This window comes from Seriola aureovittata, chromosome 18 (genome assembly GCF_021018895.1).
Source record: "Seriola aureovittata isolate HTS-2021-v1 ecotype China chromosome 18, ASM2101889v1, whole genome shotgun sequence".
NCBI lineage: Eukaryota > Metazoa > Chordata > Actinopteri > Carangiformes > Carangidae > Seriola > Seriola aureovittata.
Window position 1 is genome coordinate 7937384 of NC_079381.1, and position 25027 is coordinate 7962410.

At 40.5% G+C, this 25027-nt stretch overlaps 1 protein-coding gene across 1 annotated transcript in view; it reads right to left on the reverse strand.

The window, feature by feature from the left end:
* Window positions 1–4861: 4861 nt before the first annotated feature.
* The window catches only part of cntfr (ciliary neurotrophic factor receptor), a 233782-nt gene continuing 213616 nt past the window's right edge, over window positions 4862–25027 (reverse strand). The window contains exons 8-11 of the mRNA XM_056403983.1: window positions 16067–16135; window positions 15660–15780; window positions 7606–7732; window positions 4862–6632 (exon numbers count right to left, since the gene is read on the reverse strand). Of these exons, the coding sequence (XP_056259958.1) occupies window position 6632; window positions 7606–7732; window positions 15660–15780; window positions 16067–16135 (318 nt within the window). The 3' untranslated portion in view covers window positions 4862–6631. The remainder of the gene's footprint in view (window positions 6633–7605; window positions 7733–15659; window positions 15781–16066; window positions 16136–25027) is intronic.

Genomic DNA, 25027 nt, shown 5'->3' on the forward strand with positions numbered 1-25027 from the left:
GTCGGCGGCGCTTTGCTGCCACCCACCGGCCATGGGAGGAACAGCCAGATTCAGTCTTTGAGAAGGTTGTAGTCTGATCCAATTATTAAAATGTCTTTAATCAATCTTACATGAAATATTTATGATAAATATTGTAGCCAATACAGTATTTAATCCTGTTTGATCTCCTTACTGTCTGCTGTTAGTTGTGTTTTAAGATACCTGTCTGGCATTATGGGCTCTGACTGGTGCTGTGTCTGAACATTATAACGTCACCTTCCTAAAATAATGGCCTAAGTCATGTTTTGACAAAAATGTTTTTTTTGCCTAAATCACCCCCTCATGATGCTGGCCACCTCTGGTAAAATCGCCTGAATCCTCAGTTGAGGGGAACATGCAATTCTACCCCCGGTTGTATAATGGCCTATGTCAAAAGTGTGACTCTTTTGTTGAGTTTTTTGTGTTTCCTGAAAAACCTGAAAAAATGACTTAGGCCATTATTTTAAGAGGGTGTCGATAATATAATTTTGTTGTTCACTCAAAGGCATTAATGTTGATAGGTTTACAGTTCATTCTTGACCATTGTGGTTCGAATAGAGAGCTTAAGGTCATAGCCACATCAAATATTAAAGCAACAGAACTTCAAACTTCCAGTTAAACATGATGTTGGAACTATTCAAGTAGGTGAAGCATCTTCCCTTTTGGAGTATATAATTTGCACAGGATAGATAGAGATAAACTGAGGAAAAAAACAAACACTGTTATGCTATGACATACTATTTCTACTACTACTTCTATATCTACTCTCAAGTTTAACCAAAGGTTGAAAAGCAACTGAAACAGTTCCTCTACAAGCAAACATTTATCACAGCTACGCAAAGCAACCAATGGAAGTAACAATCAGAAAATTATTTTGGACCCACTCCTATCTACAATAAATTCATACTTAACTGTATATGAATGAATTAAATACTGAAATTGAAATTGTTGACATGGTCATTGATTTATTTTTAATGTAGGCTACTTATCCTCTGGTATGAGAGGTGATTTTTGCATTAGCAATCAGAGATGGATAGATGATAGATTTAAGTCTGCAGTTTCTCTGAGCACCACTAGAGAGGGAAAGAGACAACAGAATGGAAACAATTGACTAGGCAGGCACTAACCATGGTAACCGACTACTTACTGTAACTGAATAACATGGACTGAATATTGTGAAGTGACTCACACTGTCTGGGTCTCCTCTTACATTCACAATAGTTAACACTGATCAGGATTATAGATTCAAAATGTGTTTGCAATGTACAATAATGTATATGTCATATTTATTCGTCTTGCAAATAAATGTGGCTTCTGGTTTAGTTACAATACATGACAGGCAGCATAATCCAAATGCTGAACCCTGACTGGCAGATGATGTTGGTTCCCATATTTCAAATTAGGCGAACCTGCTGAGTGGAGGGTTTTTTAAATAGGTATGTCAGTTCAAACGCTCAAACTTGCCATGCAATAAATTTAGATTTCACCACTCACCTAAAATCCAATTTTAATAATGTCTCTATTAAACATCCAAGATCATATCTGTCAAGATATGACAAGTTTAATTCCTTTTAATGGGATGTCTTTAATGAGCCTGGTTCTCTTTACCGTATCTCAGTAGGTAGTCATTAAGAATTTCAAATTCAATCTTGAGTTTGCTTTTTCTCCATTTGTGCTCTGTCTGCTCTCTGACAGTGTCTATTTAGTGATCTTGTGTAAGTTTGAACCTCATTTTCCCATAGTGCCCTATGATTACTGATTTATTGGAATTGGAATGAAATGGTTACCACAGCCACTTTGTAATTGGAATGACCTGTCCCCTCTCCAGGGAAACCTGATGCTAAAAAACACGATCCTATCATGAAATGTTCCAGATCATGTTGTTCAGCTTCCTGGTAAGCTGTGTCAATTTCTGAGGGAGGACACAAAGTGACTCACCGAGCTGGCAGATTTTGAGTTTGCTGAACACTCTGTACATTTATCCGTTCAAGGATAAGCTGCATCTCTTGAAAAGAGTGACAAGATCAATGTAATCACGACAATCGCTATGATTTCGAGAATGAGGCTGCAGTCTGCAGTGACTAACAGTTTAGCACTTTGCAGAAATCTTGGACAGCGATGTTGATTGTGTTGAATGGCAACATGAGACCACGATTCCAGTTCTTCACAGATGTCAGTGCCTATGAGTGTGTTCTGTTGTGTTGTGTTTAAATGCCAACACACAATTGGTGGAGCAGTTGTGTGATTCAGTTGATTTGAGAGACAAACATCATCAGGATTCTTGCCACTTGGCCGAGCAGAGTTTCAGAGCTCACTACAAAATCCCTGCCAGTGTTCCTTCTTTTCTCCATTTCCTGTCCTTTCCAGACACATTTTTATGATGCAATTCTGTGGTATGCAGGCAAATATTAGGACAGACCTAAAGAGGACAAAAACATTTTGAGTTTGTATATTTATATACTTAACACTAAAGTGTTAAGCTGAGAAAATAATGATTCATTGACACACACCTTATACTCTTACACAGAGCGACAGGCTGAATAAAAAGAGGAATTATGGGCTGTCTATTATGAAGGCGCCCTTGATTGATTTTTGGGTCACACAAGGACAGAGGACAGGGGAGATATGAAATAAGAGAAGTGGGTTATACCGAGACTTTGAATTATTCAGCACCATGGACAGAGACACAGTGACAATGAATGCATTTGAATGTTTCAGCACCACAGACAGCGCACAGTGAAGGAGCTTGTCTCTGCTGCCCTCCAGTGGCCAAATTCAGGATTTAAACCTTTCTCTAATAAAAAAATAAGTAATTAAGTTTTATATCTGGCCACCAGTTTAACCCATGTTATGAAATAATTTGTCAGCTGAAGAGCATGAGAGAGTTTAAGCCTTTATCATGATTGTGGTTTTCTGGCATTTGTAAAAAAAAAAAAAAAATTGTAAAACTAAAGAGGTGGTCTTGAAGTATTGGAACTTCTTCATGAGTGCACCAAAAAACTAAATTTGTACACAGATTTTGTGAAAAGTAAATTGCTGCCAAAAGCAAAGGCACAAACGTAGTCAATGAGCGACATATTTTGATGGATTTAATGTATATGGTGTGTAAAATAAAGGGGTGAAGTAATGCTAGGAAGAAGGAAGAATGATAAGAAAACCAAGTGTGTACATTTAAAATTTGTGTTGAGACAACGTAAATAAAATACAAAGCGGAAGCTAATATACTGTGTGAGAAAGCAGAAAAGACAGAACTAGTAAAATGTTATTTTGGGAAACAGGCAGGAAAGAAAGAGAGGTAGTAAGTTGAGTGTTTAAAGAGGTGAGAGACAGAGGCCAGGGCAGAAGTGAGAGGCAAGCAGGGATCGTGTTATTCATCCAGTTATCAGTGAAAGGTCAAACTAGCCATTAGAGCAGAGCAAGGCTGCTGGAACTGACAGGCTCTGGATGGCGTATACACACGCACACACATACACACACTCTTTCCTATATGCTTGAGGTTAATGTGGATCATATTGTGGTTGCAGACAAAGGGAACATGGCTAAAACATTTCATCTGGCATTTAATTAAAGTTCAGTCGAAATATCAGGTGAAAAGTTCTATAATGCCTCTTAAAGCGCAAAAAAAATATGATTTTCTCTGCTTCTTTACAAGACAAAGAACAACAAGGCCAACAAAAGACTAGTGCTCATCGTCCTTCTGTTGTACTCTCTTTAACCTCCTTGTTCACTTTGTAATTTGTCATTGAAAATATTAATTGGATTCTCATCGACACCCCTGTTTAAAAAAAAAAAAGAAAAAAAAAAAAAAAAAAAAAAAAAGAAAGGACAGACCGGTATAAGCAAGGCAAGAAGGAAGGAAAGAGTAATGAATGCAATATCCACGCGAGCAGATACACTCTTGTCTGCACACACACACACACACACACACACACACACACACACACACACACACATGCACACACACAGAGGACTCCAGCTGACAGCGGTTAGATGGTGTATTGATTTGTCCTAGGTCTTCACATCGGCCTGCCAGGACTTGTCAGAATAATGACAGAAAGAGAGCTTGAGCGAGGGAAGAGAGACAGTGAGACAGATTAAAGCGAGAGAGAGACAGAGAGTGAGAAGTAAAGGTCAAAAATGGGAATTTTGAGCAACTTCATCACCTGTTTTATTTTACTTGCTGATATATTTGGTATATATTACTATATGTAGTTGCTTGTTTAATGTGTAGTTAAAATTTCACTTACCACATACTGCTGTAACATCATACTCATCATCAAATTAGTGACACTGGAAATAAGCAGTCAGAAGATCATTAACCAAACTTATTTGGTAGAGAAATTAAAGGCAAACTATCAAATTATTGCCACAACAGTCTGTATGTTGGGTAACCGGCTGTGACAGTCCCAAGAGTTGATTCTACTTTTACTCTAAGGGAGCATGACTGACGGGGTTTGGAACAAAAATGTTCTTCAGTAGGTGAAGGATCTCTTCAACCTAATCCATACGGACCTTCCAACCATGCACTGCCAATCTAGCGCATCTTAAACTGTAAATATACTATCCCAGCCAAATTGAGAGAAAATGTTTTCTGCTCGGTCACCAGTATTGATTTGGAAATGTTGAAATGAAGCAGTGTTTGTTTATGGCTGACCACAGGAGGTGAGAACTGCGTCATCACTGTTATAACACTGGAAAGTTATTGGAGCTGTGTTTTCATGCAAGTTTTAAAAACTGATGTGACACCTCACCTTCATCTTGTAGCTATTGGGAGAAAACTGGCAGCGATGATATTTTCTGTTCTCGATTGGTTGAAAGTCAAAATGAGAATGAGGCCAGCGTGTCATCATTCATTGTGAAATGGTCACATTTAATGGTTGAAACCTGTCATTGTATATACATCTATAAAAAAGACCCCAGGTACAGGTTACGACATTCTACTGCTAATACATACATTATTATTATTATTAAATAATAAACTTTTTGTTCAATGTTAAAGTTACATATCATAGTTTACAAAATAGGATCAAGGAGAATTAAGCCATTATGAATGTCTGAAAAAAAAAACATAAAAAAACTAAAGTCCTATATGTGTGTTTTTATTATTTGTCCATAAAATCAAAAAATACAATAAAACACATCAATATTCCTTTGAATAACATAATATTAACTGGTGATATTGGCTACTGAAATGTAAACTGCAAAAACACATTTTTTTTTTTATGTCTGTAAAGGTGTCGGAATTTGGAAAGCAAACAGTTTTGTGTTATTGTATTTTACAGCACAGAGCAGAATGGAGAACCAACATAGCTCATATGTGTGTTTCAATAACCAACTTTGTCGCCGTCATTACAAAGTCAAATCAAAAAACCAAACATGGTTGGGCAAAGAATTGTTCAGTCTCAAATCCACATTTCTTTTTTTTTTTCTTTTGTTGTTTTTTGTTTTTACAATCCAGGTCCTCGTCGCCAGTCGCTGAAAGCAGAATGTAAAGCTAATTGTCTAAATAAGCCAGACTACCGTTACTGAATTCTTCAAAGTGTTAGTCCTCGTATCGAAAAAACGACTCGCTCCGTCAGTCTGATTCAGTCGTTGGAGGCGAACAGATTCAGAGTCTGATTGAGTATTTGTGTGACTTCTTTGTTAAATGGTAGGTTTGCACAAACAGGAGCTGCAGGGTTCCTCCGATTCGTCCCAAGTTTGATTCCTATACCGTTTTAAGTCGGTATTCATAAGGTGTTGTGCACACACACACTCACTCTCTCTCTCTCTCTCTCTCTCTCTCTCTCTCTCTCTCTCTCTCTCTCTCTCCTCCCCCCCCCCCCTCGCTCTCTCTCTCTCTCTCTCGCTCTCTCTCACACACACATACACATACACGCACAACTTTCTGGGGTTTTCAACCCAATGACGAAGGCAGGCACAGGCTTCGGGAAGCTCAATGAATTGTTTTGGGAACCATTTTGTTGGGGCTGATGTTGAGTCTTTGGCATGATGATTTAGCTGTATGGGGACTGCTATGGTAACCATACACACAAACACACATGCTCTATATGTGTTTGTCTGTGCAGTGCTGTGATTTTAGAAGAAAAGTTAAAATTAAGACTATCAATTGATCAATAAAAATAAAACAAAAAAAGACCAAAAAAAGGTAATGAAGAGATTTTTTTTTTCCTCTCATCTTAGGAGTGGCTTTGTCCTCCAAAACAAATCAGTCTGCTGTGGCCCATCAAAGCCACCAGGGGGTAATATAAGACTGTAAGTGCTGATATCACTGCTGTTGTTGTGGTTGTTGCTGCTCCTGTTGCTGCTGCTGCTGCTGTTGTCGTTGTTGGTGGTGGTGGTGGTGATGATGATGATGTTGATGATGATGAGGAGTTCCTCTGAAGATTTTCTTTGTCACCATTTAATCAAAAAATGCTGAATCGCATTATCATCGTCTGATTTCATGTCTAAGTAACCTTGGTGAGTAACTGTGTGATGGACAGAAATGATCAATGCACTGTATCCTTGAGACATGTGCAAAATAGAAAAAAGACCAGCCTCCTCCTCCTCCTCCTCCTCCTCCTCCTCTTCTTCCTCCTTCTTGTCCCCCTTCAGGAATAAGACATTTAAATCTAGAGAAAGAGACAGACGCACAAATTAAGCATCTTGTTTTCAGTGGTAGAACAAAATGCTGAGATCCTTCACTTAGGCAAAAATACCAAAATATGACGATGGGATAGGAGAGAAGAAAATTACTCATTAAGTTTTAATCATACTTTTTTGGCATTTGTTGTGAAATAACTTCAGATATTTAAATGAAACCATCTGAGGAAGTTGGAGGGAAATTGTCTCTTTAGTGGAGCAACTAACGATTCATTAACAACTGAAACATGACAAGGAGCCTTAAAGAGATACTGCCTTTTCTCTAAGAGGTCGCAATTTGTAATCTTGTACACTTGGCTTTCTGCACCTACCAGATTTCCAGATTTCCAGATTTCCAGATTTCCAGATTTCGTGGGTCGTATTATAGGAACACTGGCATGAAACTTGACTTTACCATATTTAGCCAATTAAACCTGACTCCCGTGGTTAAAATGAGCAGCAGGCTGTTCTTTTGGAGATGCAGCCATGTTTTATGTCCTTTGGTTAAAGTTGTGTTTGTCAGTGTTTCTGCAAAAACCTTTTCCTGTTTGCACACCTTCATAGTCAACTTAGCTGCAGTCCATGGCGTTCAGCTCTTCAGCATTCACTGTTCAACACCTACCTCTTCGACAGGACACTTACTATTACAACATGATTTATGGTGTAAAAGCTGTAAAATTAATGAAATGGGACAGCTTTGGATTGGATTTTACTTCATTCCCTTCAGGGACTTGTGCAGAAAAATACCCCCCCCCCCCCGCCCAAATCCCCTCCACGCTGGGTCATAAAACAAACTCACCCAATCGTTGTTTCTCTTGTTCTATTAAACATGCTCTTGACATCAATAGACATGCATCGACTTGCCGATATATGACTGAATGGCTGAGTTCAAGATCAATTCAAAGATGAGGTTGGGGTTGTGAACTCATTGCATAAGGTGTGTGTGTGTGTGTGTTCTCTTACCACATGAACAGCAGCAGCATTCCTAACAGCAAAGGGGAGAAAAACGTGAGGAGCTTTGCAGCTCTGCCGACTGGAGGCTCAGCCTTTTGTGGTGCGTTGGAAGACGGTATGGGGGAGGTCTTGGTCTCTGGAAAACCAATGAGAAAACACAATAGTCCTTACTGAGCATATTTTTTAATGAACTCTTCTAAATTCTTGGTCTGCTTTGTCCTTCAGCTCTTTTTTTTTTTTCTAAATTCCTGGTGCTAAATGCCCAAAATGTCGTTTTGATGAATGGACACTGAAAAGTTCATCATACCGGGAAGAACCAAACAGAAAGGAAAATACAGTGCAGAGTGAAATCAATTCTAATCTGCAAGCACAATCAATATGGGACTTGTCAAGGCAGTTATGAAATGAACTGGACAAAAAAATAATAAAAAATCTCACTCATACTGACGCCGCAGGGAATCGGGGATTGAGAAGGACAGACAGAGCAAAATAGATAGATAATGTATGAAGGCGGAAAGAAGAGACAGGGAAACAGAGGATAACGTAAAAAAAAGAAATTAAACCCTGCGGTAAAGGAGACGGTGAGTAGAGCAGGAGGAGGATGGATATAAAAAAGAAAAAAAATGGGGAACGCGCATAGCAGAAGTTAATATATTGGTTGGAGACACGGTCCAATACACCTTTACACACCCCACATCCATAATAGACATGAGGAGAGCTGTCGACTGACTGGAGTCCCATTTAAGTCACAAAAATGTTTTTTTTTTTTTGGTTTGTTTGTTGAGACTGGACTCACATGACTAAGACTTGAAAGCATAAACATACATGTCTCATATTTTGACCTGATTTAAATCCCAGGACAATTAATGAATCGAAGAAATGGAGGAAAAAAAAGAAGGAAACGTTACTGTGACATTCTGTCAGTACAATTATGTACAAATTAAAAAGCTTGTGGCAAACAATAAATATGCTTAAAAGAAAGTGTGTGTTTTAGCCACTTTTAGTGCCTTGGTTTGGTTTTACGTTGCATGACAAATAAAAATACCAGTTTAATGTTTTATAAAATGGGGGTATTGCTACAGCATGCACCCAAAGCATTTTTTTTTTTTTTTTTACTGGAGAGAGAATATGATTTCCCTCTCCTCCCAATTAATGACGGTTGTGTAGTATGGCGTTGGGAGATATTAGAAGAAGGCAGCCAGGTGTGAAATAGCGAGAAAGAGAGAGAGGACTAGGACACATTTAACATGTTCAGCAGCTCGGTGCAATACTTCGTGCCCCGCAGCAAAACACTGTGCTTTGGAGTGGTGAAGGGAAATAAAAAAATAAAAAAAATTAAGCAGAAATAATGTGATGGTGACGAGGAGAGACAGTTATGGGATGTACATTGATGTAACAAGCTAGTTGAGGACAGGTAAGGAGAGGGAGACAAGGCAATGATGTGAGGAGGAGAGAAGAGGGATAAACAGCGAATGGGGGAAGAAGAATTAGGTGAAGGCAGAGGAAGGGATCAAAATTAGGTTGATAGAGAAGTGAGGGAAGAGTGAGAGAAGCCAATAAGATTATATATGCTGAATGGCTTGGACTCTGACCCCACCACCCCCCTAACTCCCCCATCCCCGCCTGTTTACGGTGATATGTTGATGTCTTAGGATACTCCAATGTAAGAAAGGACTGTAAGGAAATCATGAATGCAACATGTATGATCACCAAGTGGTTCATGATGATCAATGATGAAGCTTAGATTCAGGTTAGATTTAGCTTTCCTTCCTGAGTTGCTGTTTCTATGAAGATGGAGCCATTCAGAGGCGTCAATAAGACTGGTAGCAAGTACAAGATACTTTGTCTTTGCAAGAACAAAACAACACACCACAGATGCTGAATTCAATCAAAATCAACCCAGAATCTGAAAATGAGCTGATTTAAAGGTGTTATAAGTTTGGCTTTTCCCGGGAGCGGTTGGTGGTGATGGTGGTGATAACTATTGCTTGCCAAAAGCTTCAGTGCTACTTCTTCATCCTCTCATCCTGAACTGAGGGCAGACTGGAGGATACAGTGACTCACGATTGCAAAGTAGTATTATGAGACAGGAAGACGAGAAGTGAGAAGTAGAACCAAAAGGAGAGTTAACATTAGTGTTCCTTTCCACCACTGGAGAGAACTCTTGGCGAGTAAAGGAATGAAGTTTCATGCTGTTCTAGTAACATAAGTAAACAGAAGTTAATGCTAAGGTACCCACCTAGCAATAGCAAAAACCCACGTATAGCACCTTTAACTCGCTGTTAGCACAACTAAATATTAAGACCAGTGTATCTTGTATCAGAAAGCACCTTAGGAGTAAAAGTTAACTTCCAATATGTACACAGGTTTGATATTTTATAACCGGATCATTTCTAACTCAGTTTTCTAGATATTTGCACTGATGATTCAGCTGTGGTGAATCACACTGTCAGACAGCTTACGTTGAATGGGACTTTCACTTCTAAAACCCTGGAAGCCTAAAATAAAAACACCTCCGTATACAACTACGTATATGTCAGCTGAATGATGAAAAAGTGGAGGTTTAAATTCATAGCAAAACCAAGAGGCTTTTCTGGAGGCAGCATACAGAGCAACAGGAACCTTAAGGGACCTCAGCATTGACTTCAACATTCATCTGTGGTGGTGCCTGCTTATTAAGCACTTGCATGCATATAATCTTGCTCTATGACATACTTGGAAACAGAAACTACACAGCGTTTATAAATAGTTCTTGACATGAAGGATATAAGAAATGATATCTAGTGTTGCTGGTTTAGTGCTAGACAGTGTCGAGTTTCTGTCTCACAGTGGGTGAGGCAGAAACAAATTTAGATGGTTGCAGCACTAAGATGGGTTGCAACTTTTTTTTAACTTCAGATGATCTGCTTTTTACTTCCTAGAATGGGGTCGCTTGGCAATCGTCTGGTCACTGAGGATGGGATTTCTGAATGTCGCCTGTCCATCAGTCCACTATCCCGGTGATATGATATGAAGGCGTTGATGCCAGGAAACAGAACAGACACTTTAGCACAACTAGGTACTATTTTGGTTCAACAGAAGCAAACAAACAGTGGGTGGAGGAAATGTGGCATGTGGCAAAATGACAGAAAGACGGAGAGGAAATGGAGAAAGTGTAGCTGTGTGCTTACACTTTACACAATCAATAAGGCACAGGAAGTCCGTTCATTTCCTTTTTGGCTGAGCAGCCAGGAAATATTGGTCAGTGTGTAGATGTTAACAAGCTGGTCAGCTGAAAAATAAAAGTCGGCACTGGCAGGTCTTCGACAGGCAATCAGATATTTTCCTTTTTTCCCTACTGATGTGATTCTGCTTCATGAACAAGTAGTTACAGAATAGCGAGTGCAAAGTTTGTTCCCACTGTTTCCAGTAAACAGTTAATGTATGTTAATGTAAATGTTTCCATTAATTGCCTTTATGCAAAAACATTCACCAGTAACTCTGATGCATCATGGTAGTTTATTGCTGCTTTCAAGCTAACATGGCATTTGTGTTTTTTCTTACTTTTCTATGAACAAATTTGTCCCTGGCGTGTTTTCATTATCCGCCATCATAATAAAGAGGTGGTGGTGGGAGGGGCGGCAACATGCAACAAGGACCCTGTCTGGACTTGAACAAATGATGTTATGGTTACATAAACCCTTCACACCTCTGCTCTATTTATTCTTATTTATTTTCTTGGTGAAAAGGAGGCATACAACTGTTGCCGTAGTGGCACGACTTGAATGCCGTGTTTACAGCAGACCCTGAAAGCAACTTGAAAAATCTTTTCTGTCAGCTCTTTTGCTTCTCCTCTTCTTCTGCACGCCACATTTTGCACACTACTTCTCTCAGTCTTTTTAACACACAAGTTGAAAATGTGCATACAAACAAGCATTTGAAAAAGTAGGTTTCTAAGTTCTGAACTGCCTTCACTGAAAGACCAGAGGGGAGAAAATCCATCAGTGGAAACAACAACCAAACCTGATGTAATTTTATTCATGTCATCAAAGCACTTATAGCTGCACACAGATGCAATCAGTCATTCAGGAAGTAACATCTGTAAAGAAAATGGCAGAAGGCCATAGAAGAAGAGCACGAGGTGTGAGGTAGTAAGCAGCAGAAAGAGTGAGTGATCAATAGAAAGAGAAGTGAGAGGAGAGGGAAAAGAATATGACAGAAAAGAAGAGAGAGTGAGAGAGCTAGAGGCAAAACAGGAGAGTGAAAGAGACAACGGTAAAAGGAGAGAGGGAAGGGAAGCAGTGAGGCGGCAGCTGGATCGGGAAGAGGCATGAGGAGAATCCCAATAACCTCCTGTTCTCTCTCTGAGAACAAGAATAATACAATGTGTACTGAGTGAGTGTTGATGTGTGTGTGTGTGTGTGTGTACACTGTGTGTTATCAGAGGGAAGTACTGTGCGTGTGTGAGTGTGTGGTGCTGTTTTATACGTGCTTGTGTGCAAGGGAGAGTTTTGAGCAGGCTGCATGTTCTGTGTGTACCGTTTAGCATGTGCTTGTGTGTTTCCAGGCATGCGAGAGAGCTCAGTCAGTGTGATGACAAGTGTGTAGTGCCGCTCACGGCCAACAGGAGTCACTGTTGTACTGTAAAAACTTGAGAGTGGAGAATTTTCAATGGACAGGCAGAGAGGCGGAGAGAAAGACAGGTAGATGGACCACACGCTTCAGACTGGGTTCATACTGACAGTAAGTCACAGTCAGTGAGCACAGGTCCCTCACTTCCTTGCCCTGGTGATAATAATTTCATGTTGCACAGTAGATGAGGAAACAGGTTAACTTCATGAATTTCAGCGCCTGTAAACCTTCCTCTCAGGCTGAGCACAGCCAAACAGCCTCCACCAACCAGAAGCCACCGGCATGGCCGGGTGGATGTGGCCTTAGAGGCAAAATCCTGGGCAAAATAACAAAGTTCATCAAGATAGGCCGAGTATTGGTGTGAGTGCACGGTGTCAGATGAAAGTGACCGACTGATAGCGTCTCTCATGGACTATCAAAGGAATAGTTCAACATTTTCAGAAATACACTTATTTGCTTTCTTGCGTAGAGTTACATAGGATCGATATCACAACATCAATACCGGTATGAAGCAACCTGTTTGTTTAGCTTAGACTGGAAACTGTGTGAAGGTGACAAAATCCACCTACCTGCACCTCTATAGCTCACTAACTTACTACTTACTACACTGAATTACTTTAATCCAAATAAAATGAGTGTAAGAACAAGAGGAGGTCTTATGAGGTCTTCACTGCTGCTCAAGAAATAGTCTGCCACACTATGCCCCATAAAACCACTTTGGTTTTTGTACAGATTAAACAGTGCACTTTCTCCACACACACACACACACACACACACACACTGAACACATTTATATTAAGTGTTTTGAAGTAAAGTTTTGCAATAAATTTTCTTGCAATTCTGTTTTGAACATTATGATGTAGTATTCACCAGCCTGGTGATGGTGCAGATAAACGCTCCGTACATTTGCAAGACCACAGCGGGAATGCAAGTTAGAGGGAGTAAATTGGCCACATACAGTATAAAAAAATGGTTTTCTGTGTTTATTTATTCAAAATGCATCTTGCCATTTTTTTATTTTAAATTTTTTGCTTTGCTATTCCAGCGTGGTCAGAGATATGTGTACAAAGGAGTGTTGAGACTTGGAATGTACGTCTTGTTGTTCAGGGATCACCAGTGCGTTGAGAGATTTCGATTGGACAAGCGAGCCATCCTTGATCTCTGCCACATGCCGAAGGGGGCCAACTAGATAATTCCCAGAGACAGTTTTTGTCCGTGTGTGTGTGTGTGTCAGGGCACACATAATGTATAATAATCTACAATAAATGTCATGTTAAATGATCATTTCTCATGCATAAAAAAAACCTAGAAAGTGTTGTGTTGTGAAACTGTAAGTGAGCCAATTTAAAGTTGCAGGAGAGACGTGAGCATTTTTTTAAAAAGATGGCACAGTTTTTCCCTGAGGCAGTGTGCAGGCTCTCAGGCTGATGTGTGTCGATTTGTCTGGAGGCTGCTGGATCTTATAGCTTAAGCTGCGATAAAAGTTCAAGGCTATCAAACGCTTATGGTGTACTCAATTTAATGATAAAGAAAGTTATTAACAAAACTTAATTTCATACCTAACTGGTCCAGGAAATTTACTGTGTGACAGCCGTGGGTACAAAGAACAATGTTGAGAAAAAAAAAAAAAAACATCATAGGAATACTGTATTATCTTCACAATGATTTCTACAGCTCATGGACTACGAGACTGATAAAAACCAAACAGCATTATAGAAAAACTCATAATGTTTCTCCCTACAGTACATACAGTCCTTGGTTACTACATCTGAGAGTATCATTAACTACCTATGACTAACCATCTCAATAAATTATAAGTTAATGCAGGATACTTATTTGCACTTAGCGTTTAGTTTATTTGATCCCTTTAGCCTCTTTAGCAGCGTGACTCTTGGCAGTGTTGGTCACTGAGTCCACCACTTTGGTCCAGATTTGCAATATCTCAACAACTGCTTGAGGAATTGCCATGAATTCTTGTGAAGACATTTATGGTCCCCAGAGGATACATAGTAAGAACTTTGGGGACCCTCTGACTTTTCCTCCACTGCCAACATTATGTAATGAGTCTCAATTAGTAAAATTGTTTGGTTTATTCTCAAGTTCCTGCAAAACTACTCACGTTTCCATCAGCCTCAGCTCTATGGTGAACATGATAAATATTAATGCAAAGCATTATTAGGTGAACAGTAGAACTGTGAGCATGTTAGCATTTAGCTTAAGGAACCACTGTGCCTAAATACAGTGTCACCGAGCCACTAGCATGAATTTTTTTGTCTTGTTTTATTAAATCTAACTGTATCTTGCGTTTGGTCTTTTTTTGTTTTTCCGCAGATCATAGCATTTTCATGTATATATTGACATCAGTTGTATCAGTCCAGTTTTTCCAACGACTGATTTCTTTTGAGTGATGAAGAGTGTCTGTTTTAAAGTAAACTGGTTATTGTTGGAGTGTGGGTCGATCCTGAAATATTGATATTTCAAAAGATTTTCTGCTCGAGGATCGATTGCATATTAAACTCAGTAATTTAGGGCAAATGTGTATTTTATCATCAACAGAAACCCAGTAGAGAGTAACTTCGCTATCACCAGGGTGTAGTCTAAATAATACCCAGTTTATACTTCTCCTTCTGCCCGTCTTCGTTGCACGTGAACTACGGCTCTCTAAATCGGTAAGCCACTAAACAGAGTGTTGACATTGACGCCGGCTGACTACATATGAAGTCTTGTGTGGGACGTTGTCAGTTGTCAGAACAGCCACGACGCTGCATGTGATGTGTGTGGGAGGACAGCGAGGTGCTGTGGCAACACCACAAACCTCGTTGAGCATCTGAGATTTAATCACAATACAGAGTATGATGAGGTTGTGTTTTGGCGGTCTGAAGAAGAGGAGAGGTGCTGCTAGGGCGAGAGACTTCACTTGGCAGTGGCAGACATCATCCAGGTACAGAGAGAGAAAGAGTGTATGTAGCTATTGGCGACATTTATCACTGTCACTGACGGTGGGAAAGAGATTCACATGTGTCCTGGCCTCAGTCTGTGTGTAGATGTTCAAACAACTGGAGTTCCCCACATTCTTAAAGCCACAGGCTTTAGGCATTTAATATGGAATTTATATATTTCACTATGTATTTCACTGCCATTTATTATTTCAATCTGAACAGCATGATATTCAATATAAAACAGTAAATCTATGTAACCTGTCGACTCATCTTCTCTTGGTGTATTTTGTACAGTAGTATCATATTGGGATCAGCGATAAAGAGTCTGTGTTTTACTCGGTATCGGAAAAGAAAATTGATGATATCACACATCACTCAAACCGGGAAACTTAACTTCAGATTCGGTATATGCCTACATCTTGAACCAAGGTATTCCAACTTAAGTCACCAGCTCTGAAGGCAAACGTAAGGTAGGAATAAAGTGTCCAGGTTTTAACTGAGGCTATAACCTACCGGTAGGAAAGTCCCCTTCAGTTGTGGAGGTGATGGGCAGAGGATCTTCAATCCAGGGTGTGGCATGAACAGCAACACTCCAGTCACTCCATGTCCCGATCTCTGTGTCCTTGGCAGCCACCTGTGGAACACAAGGGCAGTAAAGAAGTATTTGGTAAATAAGAAGCACTCATTAATAAGTGGAAACATCATTTGCAAAGTGCATGATGAAAGCTGATTTGTCACCATTGACTACAATTCTGTAAATTGCTAGACATACAGTAGTTATTATGGGAACATAAGGCTCTATTCTCTCTTTTAAAATCAATGGTAATGGCAGGTGGTAGTTACATCTTATTCATGAACCCACATTTACAGTATGTAAGTACTGTTTTCACTTGTCTTACTTAGTGAGATGAACACGTTACCTGGATGATGTATTCCTTCCCAGCATAGGCATCAGTGATGGTGTGGGAGGTGCTGTCGGAAAGCTCCACCTAAACAGCCGGTGGGACGAGAGCAGGTGGTCAGTGTGGATCAGGGAAATCTATTTTTAAAGTAAAATAATCTTATTTAGGAATTAAACTGATGCATATTTAAAAGCATACACAGGTTTTCTGAATGCGTACTGTGGTCCTAGGGATACGAGATGTTTCAACACCATGAATTATGAGAATTCTCTGCTAAAAAAAGGCAGTTATGAGTTCCTAAGTCAATTTTGGGTCTGGATGTCCTACCCTTCTACCCATAGCGCTACCCATAAATTATGTGCTCAGTATAGCAATCCTAGCCTGAGCCTTTAATGTTTTATGGTGTGTTGATTCAGCCGTGCCGTACAGTATAGCGTTTTTAAAATTTTTTTTTTTATCCAGGGCTCATTTATTTACAACGCACCTTTCATCATTATTCTGTGCATAGGTCAAGTCTGTTGCTTTACTCTTGTGGTGTTTTTTACATTTTACTGTTGAATTGATTGAACCCCGATGGCCCTGCAACCTCCAAGCTCCACACATATCGACACTCAGACACACATGCAAAATACCGGCGGTATAATTGATGATTATACCAGAAAGCTTTGGCATCAATGCCACATAATTCTGTAACAAAATATAATGCATACCAACATTTGAAAGCCTTTTGTGCACATTTTAATTTGCAAAGCGCAACAGAGAATTAACTAAATGTTTTAGTCACTGGGGAGAGCATGAGAGAATGATTCCCTGCTTCCCTGTAATTTATGGTCAGTGTGTGTGTGTCTGTGTGTGTGTGTGTGTGTGTGTGTGTCTGTGTGTGTGTGTGTCTGTTTGCTTTTGGCCTGTGCCTGAGAGTTCTAAGGAAAAATAAGGAGGAGAAGGACGGTGCTGCCTTTTCTACTCCTGAAGTCAAGTTAAATGATTTAGTGACATGACTGTTGCCTCCTGCAGTCTAGCAGTGCAACAAGAGGACACAAACACACACACACACACACACACACCACACACACACACACACACACACACACACACACACACACACACACACGCACGCACCTACTGTCCACACACAAAGCTGAATCAGACTGAATCTAGAACTGGAGCTCCTTCATTGAACTATTATAACAAGTAGTTAATTCGTTGCCTCGGGTGGACAACATACTGTATAATGGTACAAACTCTAATTTCACCAATACTGATATAACATTTAGGGAGATGAATATCATAAGCAGCTACAGTATTTAACACGCTTCTTAGAGATTCTAAAGGCTGAGACTTGAGTTGCATCATACACAAAACTGACTTCAGGCCAGGTACAGGCAGAGGTACAGGTTTAACAATTTATCAGAGTCGAACACGGATCCAAGTGCATCATGGGTCTACATCTGTTACGACACACACACACACACACACACACACACACACACACACAGTGTATGTACTGTAGTCAAAAGCCTACAAGAAGTGTATGCTGGGTACGTTTTATCAGTAAGTTACGGCTCAGCGGATAAATGTTAGTCATTGTAGAACAAGGGTTCCTGAAGACAGAAGATTTCATTACCATCAATTTTTAAGGTAATATGATATTTCCCCCCTTTTTTTTCCCCACTATAAACTCATGTGTCATTGTTGACCACTATCATTCTGTGGGAAAAACTTTTCAACTCCCCTGTTTGGGATCTGAAAACACAGTGATTTTACTGCAAATGCTGTGAACCAGGATTTTTGTTATGAACAGTCTGGGTAATAATCTTTGGTTTCTCTTAAAATAATATATCGCGGATAGACACGTTGGCCAAGACTACAAAAATAAAACAGAATGATCCTTTAAATGTTCTTGATATCTCCGGATACTCTCAACAGCCTGTGATTTAATCAAAAACCCCCTCACACCACCATATAATTTTTGCCAACCATCAGCCGTATAACCAACCATCCGACTGGAGTTTTCCCTTTTTAGTTCCTCAGGATGTGCAAATCTGCGGCCGATCTGACAAATAACCCCCCTCGCACATCCCCGGCATCTGCGCTTCCTCTTTCTTCCTGTAATCTCTCTCTCATCGCTCACCCTCTTTGTAAAGTTGACCGCTCTGTTTTCAACGTTTCCTTGATCTGCACAGCCTCTGTCTCTCTGCTCTGATTCTCTGTCTCTCGTCCCCCCCCCCACTCTCTCTCTCTCTCTCTCTCTCTCTCTCTCTCTCTCTCTCTCTCTCTCTCTCTCTCTCTGTTCGGAAGGAAGTTCAGGGTTTATCTGCCTAACCGAGCGCCACATTTATAGGCTTAATTTCATTAGTGGAATGCAATAACAACGTCATCCGAGTGCGCATGTGTTACGTGGTCCTGCTGAGTGCTGTGAGTACATGTGTGGATACACTTTAATATAAAGTGTGTGTGTGTTTGTGTGTGTGTGTGTGTTAACATTAGACATGTGTGCAGCCTTTGAGGCTAAATCTTCTGCTGTTTACACGTACTCCAACCAGCGTATCCAACCATAGCTTCTATCAGCATTCCTTACCGACCCTAATGTGTACGTGTGTGTTGTGTGTTTGCATACTCATGTCTATGTTGTGAAAGCTTGTGCGAGTTCAGCCATACACACGTGCATCTGCGTCATTCTGTGTGCTCATGTAAATCTGTTCATGTGTCTTTTTACATTTTTGCATGTGTGTGTGTGTCTCCATGTTTGTTTTTCTTTGCACTCGCATGTTCAGACTCATGTCAGCCTGTTGTGTTGCTATTTGTGTTTACAAGGCTGAACTGCAACTAGTGCTTGTGTGTGCGTGCACAGGCCTGTGTGCACGTGTGTGTGTGTGTGTGAACTATGCATATGTGTGTGTGTGTGTGTGTGTGTGTGTGTGTGTGGAGGAGTGTATAGAGTAAACAGCTCACAGATAAACATTTCCAAAGAGATGGATGTGTTGCTGCGTTGCCAAGTGGCTAAACAGGGAGCAGTGAGAGTAGCACTTAATATCGCGTAGTAGAGGGGGGAGGTGGGGGAGGCAGCGATGAGGGATAGGGGGTGGAGGGGCACTGGGGGAGATAGATGGAACGACGAGATGTATTTTGGAGAGGCTGTTGCTATTGCTGCCAAAAAACACTGTCAGATCATTCACACTGCAAGACAAAGCTTGTGTGTTGTCGCACTGGTGGTGAAGTGATGTATATTCACTTGTTGCTGTGTGTGTGTGTGTGTACGTTTCCTATGTATCTGTAGGGCTGATATATTGTAAACTAAACTGTTTAGAGTTGTAAAGAAAACAAAATCAACGTCTGTGGTGTTCATAAAAAAGTGTGTCTGCAGTTGTTCAAATGCAAGGGTGTGATTTGCCCACACACACACACACACACACACACACACGCACACACGCACGCACACACATGCTCAAACAAAGGAAAACAGGCATACGTGCAAACACATTTCCATCCCTAACACCCAAATATTTACCTCACCATAATCACATCCCATTGACTCAGTGTAAATATACTCTATTCAGCAAACCAGAGATATAATATGATAATGATAATAATGAAATAAGATTCCACCTGAATGGATTGACCACAAATTGGTCTATTTTGAGAGTAATGATCACTAAATGTCTTCACTCTGGGGAAATTTCCTCATTTCATGCATAAGCGCCGTATGTCTATTCATTGTAAACAACATATGTGAGCATGAATGTTTGACGATGTACAGGAGGACACGGAGAGAGGGTGGCCTGGTCTTGTTGCAGGAATCCACATGAGATGCAGCGCGCCTGGATTTTTCTCACACCTTTGAACGTGAAAATGCAAATGCCCATTTGTGCTTGCTCCCTAAACAAGAGTTCAGTAGCTTGACAGTGGAAAGAGAAAACTTGGGACAGAAGCTCCAGCTTTTCACCTTTCTAACATTTTATATGGATCAAGATTCAACACCTGCGATTATGAAACAAAAACAAACTCCTATAGGACCCCTGTGGACACGTCTGTTAAACCTGACTCATCGGCTCAGAGCAAATAATTCCCGAAAAGATGCATTTCGAAATATCTGCAGGCGGATATCAGTCATGACCGGAAGAACAATAGTTCATATGGAGAATAAATGTTAATAATCTGTGGATAATACAGCTCATTACGCTTTATATAATACATATCTACAGATTATACGTACTGTATATAAATAGAACATTTCTTCCTTGATGCACAGTGTGCTTTGCAGAAAGCCCACACACTATTGAGGCTACTAAATAATATTTTATTTATAACATAGATGCAGTGAAAAAACACAGAGAGACAGTAGAACGTGGCAACAATGTGTTATTTCAAAAATATTATGGTGCATGGTCAAGCTTAGAAATTCTCTCTTTGTCACACACACACACACACAAAGCTTAATGCTACAATACACACACGCGCACACACAAGAGCTTCTACAGAAATCCAGACAATGAGAGGGGCAGAGAGAGAGAAGATGTGAACATTCCTCAGGGATTGCATAAGGAACTGTGAGGAAAAGAAGTGACCCTTTACTTTTCACACATCCTTTTTTTTTTCTTTCTCCTCATCTCCTCTCCTCTCCTAAACTCATTGTGTCCTCTCCTTTCCTTTTCCTTTTTCCTGTCGTCTCCTCTCCTCTTCCCCACCCCTCTTTCTCAGGCCTTCTTTAGTTGTTCCACCTTGTGCTTAACTGGTGCAAAAAAAAACTTCTAACAACCTTTCAGGTGGGATCAATAAAGTTTATTCTCATCCAATATCCTACAAATACTTTTACATATTAGGTCAGAGTAAGCGCCCAATAAGTCCGATAAAATAACATAAAACATTTGCATCAGTGGGACTATAGATGCTGTCATGTGATATATTTTGTCACTTACATTGTCTATAGTCACATGCTATGGGATGAAGCGCCGTACATGTAGGTCAGAGGTGGAAAGGACAATGATATAAGCAGAACAAGGGGACAGGATGAAAAGAGGAAAACCACATAAAGAGAAGAGCAGAAATAAATGGGGAGAAATGAAGAGGCTGAGAAAAGAGAGAAACAGAAATGCAAAAAAAAAAAGAAAAGAGAAACAAAAAGAGAAAGTCAGAGACAGTCAGAGAAAGGAAAAGCAGAGAGAGGGAGACATGGAGAGAATTGGCGTCGGTGGTCAGATCTAATCCAGTGAGCATGTCTGTTGTCCTGGAAAGGAAACCCAATTATATGGCACTTCCACTGGCCCGATGGCACTCTGTGTGTGTGTGTGTGTGTGTGTGTGTGTGTGTGTGTGTGTGTGTGTGCGCGCACTGAGAAGGTTGGTCTCATTAGGTTGACTGACAGCTCCCATTTTTCCGCCACGCTCTCCTCCCATTTGAGAACACACACACACATATACACACACGCATGCACATAACACACCAGGTCCAGGAGTAATTTCTCAGACAGTATTTCTCTCTTTGAAGCCCCAATCGCCATAGCAGCAATTACTGTAAAAGGAAGTTAAACCGCACCCTCACCCCACCCCCCCAGCCAATAGAAAATCCCGCACTAGACCTTACACCCTTAAAAAGGCATGTGATAATTTCAACAGAACGGCGCTGGAGTCGTCTCTACATTAACTCTGGTTTATGCTGTCACGCCGGCGTGTCAAAAATGTCAAACACGAACACGTCATGAAACATAATTCTGAACTCTGAATTCATCCCTTACTTCCTTCAGCAACAGCTCTAAAAAAAAGAAAAAGCTGCTGTCATGTTACTAACACTACTAAGTGTTTTTCTCTACTTAAAGTTCTTGGATCCTGAAAAACTGAAGCTTGCAGCTCTCATTTTAAGGCGGAAGTCGCGAACTGTCACAAATGGCTGATCTAACCGAGGCCGGGAAAGTCCTGAGGTTCTGCACGTATGATAATGGATGTATGGTAAATGCATTTATATATTATACAAAGTCTTTCACACATGCTAGATGCTAATGCTAGAAACAGATGTGAGGGTGCGCTGCCTTGCTAAGGGACACTTCAGCATTCAGTAAGGAAGTATAGGATTGAACCCCTCAATTTTTCAACCACTGGGGCACATTGTTTTACCATCCACCGTGTCTCTATCTGAGCTATCACCCTGCCAATGCTTCATATGGAGAATTAAGCTCTGGCTGTGAGGTTTAAAGGAAATTAGGTGTTTCCTCAGCTGCTTGTTTGAAATTATAAAACCTTAGTCTGAACTTTGATATACAGATTGTCTCTGGATCAATGGATCAATGGACTTTGGCAGGGGGGGATTATTTAGATCTGGGATTTTTGCCAGCTACGATATCTTTGAAGCTTTGAATATTATGCTGCGTTCAAGTGCTGGATTGAAACTCCGACATTCAGGACTTTGAAGTGGCCCGTTAAAGTCTGTGCTGTTTTGTCAGCAAAATCAAACAAATGACAAATGGCATTAATTAGTATAGACTCTTGTGGATGCCAGTTCTGACGAAATAAAGCTGGAGACAATTTTCTAATTGAGTTAAAGAAAATGAAGTCCAGTTAAAAAACAGCTTCGTACGGCTACTGAGCAAATTCACACCGGTTATTCCTGCTCGAAAAAACCCCTGTGGCTGCCTCCTTACGACAATCATTTGTCAGAAAGCATCAAATTGAATCATCAGTCTTCACTCAAATCACCACCGGGACTATTCTTTTGTAATGTCCCCCTTGTGTTTGCTATGATGCAATGATGAAAGCTGAGGCTGACAGAACTGGATGAGTGGTGAAACTGCTGTACGACGGCTCAAACCACTGTTCTCCAAAGACAACATGGGGCACGTTTGGGCACTAAAAAAAAAAAAAAGTTTCTGCAAATGTTTCATGAATATCTTAAGAAAGTGAACAGTATCGCTGATGATTTTAACCGATTTCAATGCAACACAATCACCAGCATGCCTGTCAATTAAGTTATTTTTTTTGTTATTTGACTTCTAAGTTTTATTACTTTTTTAAATCTCTCAGGATATCGTGGGAGTATGAAAAAAAATCTGCCTTGTTTGTCAAATCCTAACAAGCCTTGGTGAGTTTCCATGTTTCATTCTATCAGAACTTTATTGGCCATGAGACATGAGCTCCCAGGACGAGGTCAACACAGTGTATTTATATGTGTGTGTGCGTGTGTGTGTCCTGACATCTCCGAGAAGATAGGAGTGTGTGTTTGACAGCCCAAGGATTGACATGGTGATATAGAAATCAATAGAGGCAGAGGAGGAGGGCACTGGCCCCATTCATCTTCATTCACCCTTACACAGTACATTCTCCAAAGCACAGCAAATAGAAAACACTGAAGTATCCCATCTGCAATCTGGGAACCACACACACACACACACACACACACGCACACACACACACACACACACACACACACACACACACACACAATAAGAAAGCTCTTTCTCTAATGGATGATGTACATGACACCTCTTTGTATAATAGTGTTTAACAGACGGAACAATGGCCTCCGTGTTGGTGTCGCTTTCTTTCTCTGGATCATTTTCCTCTACTGCCTTTGCCCCCTTCTCATATTTTCTTACTTCCTTTATGACAACTAGAACAGGAGCAAAAGATTGATTTGTATTGATTTATTCTGCAGTTTCTAGATTGTGTCAAAATGAGCAAAAAGCCAACAGATGTGCAGTGTGTGTAAGCTCATAACAGGTCTACAGTATGTACGTGTGTGTGTGTGTGTGTGTGTGTGTGTATGTTTGTGTAAAGGTAAAGGATACAATTCTACTTTAATGTGTCTCGACAGCTGAGCTAAATGATGATGACTTTCATATGTGACAGCACAGAATCTGCCGTGTGTGTGTGTGTGTGTGTGTGTGTGTGTGTGTGTATATGTGAGTGTTAGAAAGATGGGGTTTGATAAATGGTCTGTCTTTGGCAGTGTCCTTTAGATGGGATGTTTTCCCCAAACAAGGTCTAAACATTTATCATGTGCACCCATAGATACAAATGGATGGCTTGAGGGATGGATGGGTAGATAGCTGGCTTAATGCATGGATGGAAGGATAGTTGGAAGGTTGAGTGGGTGGATGGTATAAAAAAAAAAACACCCATTGCTGAGAGAGGGGGGAAAAAAGTGATGGGGAGGTAAAAATGAAACGAGGAGGGGGGACGAAGAGGGTGAGAAAGGAGGAGAGGAAAGATGAAAATGAGGGAGGCGCCGTTTGGATTTCATGACGTTCAGTGTCATATTGAGTTGAATAACCTTTTATTCAGTGTCAGTCTCTGCTTTTCCTTCACCATGATAATAATGTTACTCACAGAAACACACGGCACATAAACAGACAAAAAAAAAAAAAAAAGGAGCGTGCACAAAAATGCACATATACACTGTAGAGTGAGTCTGTGTTAATCTACTTACCATCACACAAACACACACACACACACACACACACACCACACACACACACACAGCTCTTGGCTCACTATTGATTCATCTAAGTGCTCGCAGGATGAGAGTGACTTTTGGCAAACACACAAAGACCATTATTACACGGATGAGTAGATGTAGAGGGAAAGACGGTGTGCTGGTGGTAGAGGAGAAGACCGATGGCAAAGTGGAACGACGGTGGAGATGAATGGAAGGGAAGAGATAGGAGAGTGAAGAAGGGATGCAAAAAAGAGGAGGAGAGAAAATGATAGAGGGAGAGAAGGTGACAAAGAAAGCGAGGTGAAAGGGAGGATAAGGGAGATGGATGGGAGAGGGAGGATGCGGAGTGTCAGACAGAAGGACAAAGGAGGAAAAATGGGGGACAAATAAATGAGTGAAAGGCTGTGTTGGTCAAGCGGACACAGATTAAAGGAAGAAGAATTTTAAGTCCACCTCTATTCTCTGCTCCGGCTGCTTCATTTATTGGGTCCGTCTGCGTCTCTGACTATTTGTGTCTCTTACGTAACATTTCATTCTGTGCCGTTTGTACATCTC